At 43.3% G+C, this 12302-nt stretch overlaps 1 protein-coding gene across 2 annotated transcripts in view; it reads left to right on the forward strand.

Annotated features, from left to right (window-relative positions):
- LOC123773731 (endoribonuclease Dicer) overlaps nucleotides 1-9137 on the forward strand; it is a 143958-nt gene extending 134821 nt beyond the window's left edge. For both annotated transcript variants that reach the window (XM_069321918.1, XM_069321917.1), the window contains one exon: nucleotides 1363-9137. In XM_069321918.1, coding sequence (XP_069178019.1) covers nucleotides 1363-1470 — 108 coding nt within the window. In that variant the 3' untranslated portion in view covers nucleotides 1471-9137. The remainder of the gene's footprint in view (nucleotides 1-1362) is intronic.
- The last annotated feature ends 3165 nt before the right edge of the window (nucleotides 9138-12302 follow it).

Genomic DNA, 12302 nt, shown 5'->3' on the forward strand with positions numbered 1-12302 from the left:
GAAAATTTAGCATTCATCTCATTTACTTAGTTGCCTAGCTACAAGTCTATCCAATTAAACTCATTAAAGAATTTTCTTAGTTCCCCATAGTGTCCTCTCTTGATATCGAGTTTATCAACTGTTTCAATGTCCCCATTCTCTTCTAGATTATATTGCAAAGCATATTTAACTTCAAACAGGACATGATTACTCTTTCCTAAGGAAGGAAGGTACTGGATGTCAAATATCTTCTTCTTTTATGGTGAATATTAGATCCAGTATTGACAGAACATACACTTCCCTCATTTTTATGGCCTGCTAGACATGTTAATACATGAATGTCTCCAGAATGAGATTTACAAATTTGCCTGTCCAAATCCTCTGTTCTTGCTTCATAGGCCTCTCAGTCTATTGCTTTCAAGTTGAAGCCTCCAGTACCAACAATCGTGATTTATCTTTTTCTGCTTTTACTATAATCTCTCTCATGATCATTATGAGGTGTTGCTTGCTGGTGGGCTGTAGGCATTTATGATTATCAGTTTATCATTCTGATTCCAGGGTGTGAGAGGTGATTGTAACAATCCCCTGCTCTCTTTGCCTCTTTGGGGGCCAGGTTCTGATTCTAGGTCCTCGGTAGGCCAATAGGCCAACTCCTAGGACTGATGTGATGTTGTGATGTGTATGGAAAACTGTCACAAAGAGTTGGCTTCAGGGAGTACTGGGGCTCTTCCAGGAAGACACATTTCATTACACTCACTGCTGGTTGTTATGGATAGCAAATTGCATTCTAATAAATGTGATCAATCCTCGTGGCCTTTTTCCTGCCACCATACAAAGAATTGTGAAACATCTTTGGCTAGGTTGCATATTGACCACACAGAGTTAACTTCTAGGCACCCAATAAATGAAGATCTGCTTCTTTGTGTTATAACTACGTTGTCCAACAACAGTCACCTCATGAAATGTCTAAATTTTCAGGATAATCATAAATCTTGCTTTCAAAATATTTCTTCGACTCGTATGTCCCTTGATAAAATCCTCCATGTATGTGATACCGTTGACATTGCTTATCTATGTCCATTTATTCTTGCATTCGCATACTAAATGCTTAAATGTAGGAACTGTTTAATATTCTTGATACAGTGCTAAATACTCTTCCTGGCCTGATGTTTTCTTGTGATTATTATGTATATTATGGTAATTGCTTTCTCTATAATAACATTTAAGCAACTTACATTTATATCCTTGCTCTAATTTCATATTATTTATTTGTTATTGGTTTACTTCTTAATTACCAGCCAAAAGCAGTCTTCCAGTTGACTAGAAATGCAAGCATTCATTTTGTTGTCTTTATGTAATGTTTGTATTATTTCATCCAAACAGATTGACGATTTACCACCTCTTTTCGGTAGAGCGAAAAATTATAGAACAGCAAAGATAGCAGCAGCAAAACTGGGACTTCAAAAGTTACAATCCATTAGAAGCTCCTGAGAACCTGTTGTTTGGCTTTGTTTAATGAGCAGAATCTAGTTGGTAACTGCACTTAAATCATTATTCTTGGTGGCTCCCCATGGTGGCTCCCTGAATCTATCTTGCTGAGATTTATCCATGCTAAAAGTCATATAAATTGCAGAAGTTGTGTTTGACCTACCAGAGATAGAAACAGAACCTAGTGTCCCTCACAGAGGTGCAGGAAGTGGGTGACAATCTTTCACCTCACCAGTCCAGCCTCCAGAAAGGCAGTGAAACTTACAGGCAACTGGAGGGTTCACAAAAAAACGAAGCCATGAAACTACCTGATAACACTGCAAATTATTCACATAGAGCAAGGAATTTACTAAAATTAGCTCAAAACTTCTTTGGTACAGATCACAACCACCAGGCAGTCTGGTTCCAGCCTGCAGCTAGTTTCCCCTCATTACCCAGTTCTATTGCTAATGTTAAAGTGGAAAGTTCCACCTGTAGTGCTCAAGTCCACAAATCATGGACAAGCCCTGCCATTTCCAGCTCCATGCCATCCTTATGTGGAGTTTGTTCATTCTGCGGGGAACCATTTGCTTGTTTTTGAGTTCCTAATTTTAGTGTTACCTTCTCGTGCATATTTTCTGTCTGGCTTGTTGTGAGAGTTTGGTTTTCATTCCATTTTAGGTTACATGTGCTGAGGGTTTTCTTCCCTGGGTGTCCACTAACTGCCCTTGCAGTGTTATTTTTTCTTGTGTGTTTGGAAGTTCACTCCAGAGAGGCCAGGCTGCCGGGGTGGAGATTCCTTGCGTAGGGGAAGGAATCCCCACCTAGGGGTAATTACGAATCTTTGATTCCTCTGTTTGGACCCTTGGATGGGACATTCTTTTGGTTGTGTTGGGCATACTGGGGTTTATGTGTTTTCAATGTGGCATGCTGCAGTTGCCATTTGTGGCCTGCCTGTTTTGGCTGCATTTAATGTGTGTTCTTCTGGCAAGCAGTCACAGTGCCTGAGGCTTCTGCTTGGTTAACTGTCTTCAGGCCCTGGCAATTCCCTTGTGAATCTCGGGCATGGTCTATTATAGATCGTCCCATCAAGCCCATGCTTAGCCGAGTGCGAACTTGAAGGGTGATCATTCCTTCTGCCTGGTGTGTTCTCTCTGGGTCACTGCCCTTACAGGCATCTGCCACTTTGCAAGCTGTGTTTGCTCGGATTATGCATTTGTGATATATTGATTATCTGGATGCCCCAGCATTGGCCCCTTATGGTGTTTAGAGGCGTGGCATTGGAGGTGTTGACCTCCATCTGTACTAAGTCTGTGCATCTTGTTCTTTTCCCTGCAGGTGTAGTTCCAGCTCTGAAATATCTGAGAGTTATGGAGTCAGAGTTCAGCTCAGGGTGTAGTTCAGACTTCTTTGGGGTGGTTTCATCCTCTTCTCTTTGGAAGGACACTTTCCTTTGTAGGCATTAGGTGAGGACTTTGGCTCTGCCCTGGAGCCTTTGTGGCAGACTGCTGGGACTGAGGGGGAGAGCCCAAGGATGGCCCATTGGTGCCCGTCAACCATTTGTGTACATAGTTCTCCACTGTGGAGGGTTTTGTGCTTCGTGGGGATAATCTTTCTTATCCTTCATCTGTGTATGAGTATGATTGCTCGGCTGCTTCCCCTTTTCATTTCTAGATCTCATTTGGTGCCTCAGTTTTCTTTCTTCTGGAGGTTTCTATTTTTCTGTGTTACATCTTTGGTAGTTCGCATGAACTTGTTTCAGTACCTCCCTGCAGAACTTGAACCTCTTTTTTTCTCTCTCTCTCTCCCCTGATGGACTTGGTCATTTTAAGTATTGTCTGTCTTGGCTTATTGGATGCAGTATGAAGTCTTGGATTCATCCTTTCTGACTGACCACACCCTCTCTTCCTTGAAGGCTTGGTAGGTGTTAGAGGTCTGTCAGACCTGAGCGCTTGATTAGCAGGAGGCAAGTTCTGTCTTCAAAGTGTTCCTGGGCGGTGCTTCTTAAACTCCTCTCAAGCACAGCTGCCTGTTTGCTCCGGCACTTCCCGAGGATATGGGCAAGTGCCAGCTCTACATGTGCAGCTGCCTTGAGGTTATCTTGAGATGATTTCGGGGCTTAGTGTCCCCGCGGCCTGGTCCTCGACCAGGCCTCCTCCCCCAGGAAGCAGCGCATAGCAGCTGTCTAACTCCTAGGTACCTATTTACTGCTAGGTAACAGGGGCATCAGGGTGAAAGAAATATTTTGCCCATTTGTCTCCGCCTCCACCGGGGATCGAACCCGGAACCTCAGGACTACGAATCCGAAGCACTGTCCACCCAGCTGTCAGTCTCCACTCCACTCCACTGCCTGCACTGTTTGGAACCCTTAATGCAGAGAACCACAGGGCACATTTATACTTAGGTCTTGCATGTTTAGGACTTCATAGAGGGATTTGGAACAACTCTGTGAGAACATGGTGTTGTTAGGTTCTGCTCCAGGTGTGGAGGCCTTTAGGCCTGTGGTTCCAGCCTTGGCAGCTAATCCAAGATGCACACCCTTCTCCTTCAGGAGGCTGTGGAGGTATTGTATTCGGCCCATCTCATATGTCGACAAGCCATGTTGGCCCATTCGTTAGTTTCGGCTTGGTCTCTTACCCTTTTGTCTGCATCCTCCCTTCTCACCTCTCCTCTTCCCTGAGGATGTCATCGCAAAAATTTGATCTGCTGCAGCTCTTGCACCTCCTTGATCATTTGTTGTTTTCTTGGGAGTTCTTTCCTCACTCAGAAGCAACCCTGGTAAGATGGAGAGCTCGTCTGCTGTTGGTCAAGTAGGTCTTTAGGTGGGTCTGATTCTCAGACCATTGCACTTTTGTGATGCAAGATTCTCCTCTGTTCGGCATCGTAACTTTGCATCACAGAAGGATGGCTTTGCTCTTGGTACGCATGAGCCCTTTAGGGATTTGCCCTTTGATGTTGACGTGGGGAGGCACCAAGCCCATTTGCTGGCTCCTGGTCCCTTGGTTCTTGGGTTTTTCAAGTTGTTTTCCTTGGTCTATGGTGGAGTTGGACGGTCCCTCGCCTATTCTTGGGGATCTGGCCATATGGGTCAGGAGTGTTATGCAGCACTGCATCAGGTCGTTAAGGGTTGCTTGGACCCAGGTGTGGCCGTGGGGACTTTGTCCTTTCAGTTGGTGTCCCATTTCTTACTGGTCCTGAAGCAGGATTAAGCAGATCTACTGTTGTACATCTTTGATCTTTTTGGATTGAATGGCTTCACTGCCTGTCATACTTTCTGCATGACCACTTTGGCCCAAGTTCATCTGCTACTACAGGCTGGAGCTTAGATAGCATCCCTGGACTTCAAGGATGATTATAGGCATGTCCCTATTCTTCACAAGTTCAGAAACTAGCTAGGTTTTGTTATGAAGCATCAAGCTCGCCACTTCAGGGTTCTTCCCTTCGAATCTGCCTCCCCCCATCCGCTTCCCATGTGTTTACCACGTTAGCACGGGTCATTGTGTTCCAGCTATGACATTTAGGGATGTGTGTGTTGGCTCACTTTGATGACTGGCTGGTTTAGGGCCCTAGCTAGTCCACATATCAGCTGGCCAGGGGTTTGTTTTTCCCATCTTGATGGGTTCTAGTTCCTGGTAAAAACTGGTGGAAATCCCAGTTAGTGCCATCCCAGGTATGAACTTGGTTGGGCCTTGATTGGGACTTAGTTCCCTTCTCTTTCCCTGCCTCCATCAGTTATGCTATGCCTGCAGCTTCACTGCTGTCAGGTGTTAGATAGGCCCCAGTGACTTGTAGGTTGGCCAAGTGGTTGTTCTAGAGCCTAAACTTTCCCTGTGGCTTTCTTCCTGCTGGGCAGGGTCTGGTACAATGCTCCAGGCATTGGACCAATTTTTCCAGTTCACACTTTGTGCCGCCCTTCATCAGCTCTTGCTTTGCCAGCTTCCACTTTAGGCTTTTTGGGGTTCAGTTCTGTGGTGAAATCCCCCCTTGTTGCTCAATGCATTCACGGATACCTTGGTTCTGGTTTGGGGCTTCGTAACCAGCACTCGCCAGGCAAACCAGGTATAGTGATCAGGTCCGTATGTTTGAGCACATAACATACCTGCTTGATGGGGTTCTGGTATGGTATGTGAGTTCTTGGCTGTGTGGCATGTCCTGAGGATGATTCAACTTCCTGCAGGCAATGTGCTCTGTCTACTCCTACTCCTTCGTGGCGGCTATGTCGGGAGTAGCCGCCACGAAGATGGGAAGAACAAAAACGTTCCTAAGTACTTGCGTACCTGCTTCGTAAATCTGGCCCCAGTATGTCCTAGGCTGATGATCTTTCGGCTCAGAGGTTTTAGTGTTCTAACAGGGTTCTGGTGATGGTATTTAGTCAGTCTTCTTGGTCACAGTCAGTCGTGTGTTGCTTTGAACTGTATCTTCTGGCCTGGATTATCTTCTTTATTCTAGTGTCTTCTGCCTTTGCTTCTCCTTGGTAAGTGCCACTTTTGTTCTCTGTGGTTACAGTAGCTAGTTTCAGGGAACCAGGGTCTTCCCCAGAAACCCAACATTGAATGTAATGAAATGCTAAGGAGCCCTATTGGCTACTTGACTTCCTCCTTTCTGCCAGATTTGACAGTTCGTCAGCTCTAGAACTCTCTGGTCGGGGGAGCAAACCGCGACCTGGGGCCATGCTGCCTGGTGGAGGTGATCGGTACTAAAGACTTTCAAGGTAATTTCACTGACTTTCTTGTTCTGTGTGAATCATTTACAGTTGTTTGTCGGATTTGAGGTTTTGTTTTCTGTGAATCCTCAAGTTGTTTGTAAAGCATCAGTGGCTTTCTGGTGGGATGATGAATTGTTATTCGCTCTTTGCACCTCTGTGACGGGCCAGGTTCTGGCTCTGGTCCCTGGTAGGCAAAGCAAAACTAACACGATTGATGTGACTATTAGCATGGAGAAATCTCAGCAAGATAGCTTCAGGGAGTCACCAAGACTCCTCCAGGAAGAGCATTTCATTACATTCAATTATAGTACTAATTATCTTTCACAAACAAAATTTTGCAATGCAGTATACATTATTGGAGATACTGTATGAACTTGCTGTAACAAACAATTTGAAGCAAGGTCTATTCATTTCATAAAGGATATCATTGTATCCCCTGGAAAACCTCTTCCCATTCACTGGGTAATGTGGTTATCATATTGATTTTAACTATCTTTGTCTGAATTTTATACCAATGATGCTAATATGGATATAATAGCTCACTATGGATGTAGAGCTTACACTCATAATTACTAAAACAATGATAAGCTGCAGTTGTATTATGCCTTCAATAACCAGATAGTAAATATTATTGTTATCACATAAAATGTACTTATACAATTATATTATATATACTGTAAAATATACAGTACTTTCTATTTTTATTAAAAAGATGTCTCACAATAGCAACCATAGTGCTGAAGATGGTAAAGAAAAGTGGGAATATTTTTCCATCGAGCAGAAATTTTAATTAGCACATAAGTAGATGTAGCTGCCTCACTCCATACTCGCCATGTGAGGTGGGTGAGGGAGCACTGCCATGCTTGCTCCGTCCTTCACATTATTCCTCCCTCCCTCCCTCACTTATCACTTGTTGAGAAAGTTATTTTTATTAAGTTACCAAACCTTTATATGCATTGCAGCATTTTTAATTACATTTTTTTAACCCCTAATGAGTGGCTAGGGCAATACATTAATGTCTGCCCAGATGCAAATACAGTACTGTTAACACTTTCGCTGCCCCAGCAGGCGACCCGCCGAGCAGTGTGCGTTAACTCACCACCACCAACAAATGTTTATACTCTTTTAGCTTTCTGACCTCAATTTTTGTGCTACGTCATTCAATTTGGCATCAAATTGTTCGCAATAGAATGCTCTAAAGGAATATGTGCATATAAGAACATATGTCTCACTTTTCTATACTTTCAACAAAAACCCAATAACTTTTCCCTTGTACGTGTTTCTTTCAATGCTTTCATCATGAATTGTCTCTGCTGTTGATCCTATCTAGAATTCAATTTGCAGTGTTTATAAAGCTGGTACCAACAAATTCCTGAGATAAAATAACCAGTATAGGGAAACTTTTCGACTCTAGGGGAGGCCGCAGCTGTCATAAGCGAGATCACGAGAACTGTGAGCCTCCAATGTGGGTGGGTGTCCACAGGGAGTGGTCAGGATGCCACATGGGTTATACAGAGAATGTGCAGAAGTTGGTGCACATTTTAAAACAAGTCCCATAGTATACAGACAATAAATGGAATTTCTACAAATTTGTAAAAATTATTGACGCTGTTTACATCAATGGGCATACATTGTATTCTGGTTTTATGACATCGACGTCATCATCAGGCAGTGAATGTTTTAATTCCAAAAAATTGGATAGTATAAAATAGTAAAATCCAAAAATTAAAAAAATAAGTTTTTCCTTATAGAATGATAATTTGGATGGAAAATGTATGGAGAAGTGAAGGTACACTAAATATCTAAATTTTTTAATACGTTTATTTGATAATATAATTTGCAAAATATGTTATATTAAAAACACTTTCGTGTTCTGATGATGTTAAAACACGTACTGTACTCCAACAGTAAACATTCCAATGTCACTAAAATTCATCATCCAATTGCTAAATCGTTAATTTTCAGTTCCTGAGCTATTCTGTTTACATCAGTCAGTACAAAAACTTACAAAAAAATCATTATTATTGTGTGGACAGAGCATCTATAGGGCACGGGTGGATCGACCAGTGCTTCCTGCTTGTTCATGAGACATACTTTCATATATTAATTGTTGTCACACACAATTTCTCAAATTCATGGTTTTTTGTATCTGTACTCTAGAGAATTCATTTGCCAACATTTTGACATCAAACTTGTAATTATAACCCAACAAACAACTTGGATTTTTTTTTTTTAATAACCCAATAAAAAAAGGCAAAATGATTGTAAGCATTTTACGGGTTGCTAGCAGGGTCCCGGTGAGCCAAGAAAATTTACGGTCAGGGACATGTGGAGAGGCAGAAATGCAAGTCTTAAAAGATTTTATGCCCTACAACAGTTTACAATTACTGACAGTTTAGGAGGCTGGTTGCACATCAATATCTTGATGGCTAGGTTTAGGTGAACAATCATCACTGAAACGAACATTTGTTTGTTCCACTGAACAACTTGCATAGAACAAACTGTTTGGACTGTTCAGGAATTCTTTATTGTCCAGTTCATTAGAGTGAAAGGACCTACTGTAATATGTTTAGGGATTTATATTCCATTTAGGCGGCTTATGATTTTCGTCCAATTTTGATTTTAAATGTAAACAGAATGTGTGTGTTGACTTATGTAAACGTGGGTACAGGATAAGATCTATGGTACAGCATACTATAGTAACCTGTATTGCTTATAGTATATTTTTTCATGTTGTACTCTGATTTATACTGTCTTTTGTGTATTGACTATTGAATACTGCATACCTGCAGTGTATTTAATGTTTGTAGGGTTTTTTTCCAAAGGAAACGGTTCCTTATTTTTATTTCACTTGGTATTTTATTTGTATATATACCAATGCATAGAAAATGTGGTTGTTTGTGAGCACTATGATTTATAGTACATCATATTTTGTCCATTGGGGACATAATTTTGACATCAAAATACAGAGTATTATTCGAGAGAACTGGTTGCTTTGAGACCCACATGAACCTACTAGAAGCCAGGACCCAAATCTGGTGCTCTCTTCAAGGCTTGGGAACTTGAGAATCAGGGGATTAACCCAAACCAGAGATTAAATCTATCGGAAAATATAAGTACAAGCAACTGTTGTTTCAACACTTTCAGAGTAGCTGTATTGGCTATCCTCTTTAGATTGGATTTTGATGTTATTTAAATTCCAGGTTTCCGGTTTGAATCTTCAGCTCGTGTGCCCACAGAATTTTGCACTGGGCAAGCTACTGGCTACGGCAGTCAGCTGTTCCCTTTGGCGTTTTGACACCAGCCTCTTGTTTTTATAATGTAGTCATGGAAAGTTAGCTTTTGAGAAGGTGTAGTAGATTGGTGGCTTCCATGTCTAACACCTGATTCCCTTCTACCTCTCAGCCTCTGGGGTAGGGAGGTTGTATGTGTGTGTGTGTGTCTGTCCTGGTTTTTGCCTATCTACTTGCCCCAGCAGGGGTTTTCTTTGGCCCATTTTCCAGGTTTGATCAAGTTCCCCTCTCTTTTGGAATCATGCCCCATTTTCTTTCCCATGGTTAGCTGTTGGAAATCACAGCTCACCAGTGAAGATGGGGTTTACCTGCATTGCCTGACTGTGCTTCTCTATACTACAGTATGTACAGTTAATTCCTGTCAATACTGTAGTAATCAGATCCCAGCAGATGTCAAGGGACATCTGTTGGGCTCTGTCTTAGACATTTAGTGCCCTGTGTCTCCTTATTGTGCTACAGTTCACAGGTTGTGCTGGGCTTTACCTTATACTAGATGCCATCTGCAGATGCAGTTCACCCAGCTGAATTTACACCCCTACTCTTTCATCTTCATTCCCTGTGTTGGACATTGGGTGGCTTTCCTATGTGGTCTAGTGCTTACTGTGAGCATTTGTCTCCCTTGGGCCTACTTGGAGTGCCACTTCCTCTGGAAGTGTGTGCTATTTTAGCAACAGGTTTTCACTGCAGGTGTGTGCACCTCACTATCACAAGCAAGTCCAATTTTTGATAGTTTACCCAGTGTGTGCTGTGCAACTTTTGAATCTTAATTGAATTCCAGTCCTGGGCATTGGAGTTGTGGCCCTGGCAATTTCTGGACTGTGTGATCAGCTGTTCAAGGCTATGTGCTCAGTTGTCGTTTTGGGCTGTATACTCAACTCTGTCCAGGCTGTAAACTCTCCTCTGTCTAGGCCATTTGTGTGCCTCTGTCTGGGCTGTGTACCCAACTCGGAGCCGTGTCACCTCTGTTTACCTGTCCGAGTTGTGTGCCCATCTGTTTCTAGGCATTGACCCTGGCTGTTCCTGGGTAATGTGCCCAGGTGTTGATGTACTTCGTCTTTCCCTTGCCTCCTTTCTTGATGTTTCCAGACCACATGCTCCACTGCTTCAGGTCAAAGTGTCAAAATATTTCAGTTACGTGATTGTTGCCAAGAATTTCCTAGACATAGTGCCCATTTATTCTAGAACAGCATATCTGGTGTGAGCTGGAGTAGTTTGTCTTGGATTTCTTGGTGGCTCTTTCAGTGGCCTAGTTGTAGTACTGTAACAGCATCAGTTTGGTTGTGGACTTTATGCTCAGGGGTATCTATGGAATCCTCAAGTCTGGTGGCTATTGATTTGTTCTCGCTCCCTTGTTGAGTGTTTTCTGGCCGCTGCTGGGCTCAAGGCTTGATCTGGATGGTCCTTCTTGGTATTGACCTGGCTCTGCTTGGGGTCCCTCGGCCATGCTTGTACAGTATTGAGCTTTAGCTTTTCGAATGCTGTGAATGCCACTCTTCCCTGGATCCTCTTCTGCCATTTTTTCCCATGGTAAGCCCTGGCTATATTTTTCTGTTTACTGCTTTGTCATTTTTAGAATGCAAGCCTCCTTTGCTAAGATACCATTAGGAGTTATCCCTGGGATCTACTGAGAGGGGCTCCTCCCTGAAACCAATTACTAAATGTAGTAAAAGGTCCACAACACCCTTTGCTGGTGTGGACCCTCAGTAACACCTTGTCTCCACCCTGTTCTCTTTTACCTCCTGGGTTGAGGTTTGGGTGGCTCATGAATGTTTACAGTTTTTTCCTGGTTTTGGCTTGATCTCTAATCCTTAAGCTACCCTTATCTTGTGGAGAAAACACGTATTTGATCCCGATTCCAAGGATATGAGAGTAGGTCTTGGAGCCCTGGTGCATGTACCAAAGTAAGTAAGTAATTATCAAAAGAAGGCACCAAACCGGGAAGGCTATGTAGCACCATCAAATACGCAAAATAATCAGAGGGCGCTAAATATCACCAAGGATGCCAATACGAGAACAAAAACGCATAAGGCGAACGATATCAAAAGTATCCGAGTCACCAAGAATTCTATCGAGGGATAGGTGACCGCGAGGGGCGGTCGGAAAGCAAGACACACGCTCGTCCTGGAAGTCAGGACATTCAAGAAGGACATGCACGACCGTAAGAGGGACAATGCAACTAGGACAATAAGGAGCAGGGCGGCGCTCCATCAAGTGACCATGGGTTAAGCGAGTATGGCCAATACGCAACCTCGCCAGAGCTGTTTCCCACCGCCGGTTACGGTGGAAGGAGGACGGCCACGAGGAAACACAACATTTAAGAGTACGTAGCTTGTTACCAGTAACAGACAACCAAGAAGCCTGCCAATGGGTAAGGACTGAGGAATGGATAACCGGGTAAAAGTCGGAATACGGAATGCCTTTACGAGAGATGGGACAAGAGCGGACAGCTTCCTTAGCGGCAGCATCCGCACGCTCATTTAAAGACGCCAATATGGCTGGGAACCCAACAAAACTCAACCGACTTAAATTTACTGTGAACGAGAAACAGCCAACGCTGGATCTCGACAACTACTGGATGAACTGGATTAAAGCACCCGAGAGCCATGAGGGCACTACGAGAGTCAACAACAACCACAAAGGAAGACTGACAACGAGAAAGCAGGAGACGAAGAGCATAGAGAATAGCATAAAGTTCCGCTGTAAAGATGCTAGTCTCCGGAGGCAAGCGACACATATAAGTGCGATCAGGAAAAACAACAGAGTAGCCAACACCGTCCGCTGACTTAGACCCATCGGTGAAGACAGAAACGGAGCGGGAGTGAGAAGAAAAGTGCTCGAGGAAAAGGCGTTTTAGAACC

This window comes from Procambarus clarkii, chromosome 10 (genome assembly GCF_040958095.1).
Source record: "Procambarus clarkii isolate CNS0578487 chromosome 10, FALCON_Pclarkii_2.0, whole genome shotgun sequence".
NCBI classification, from domain to species: Eukaryota; Metazoa; Arthropoda; class Malacostraca; order Decapoda; family Cambaridae; genus Procambarus; species Procambarus clarkii.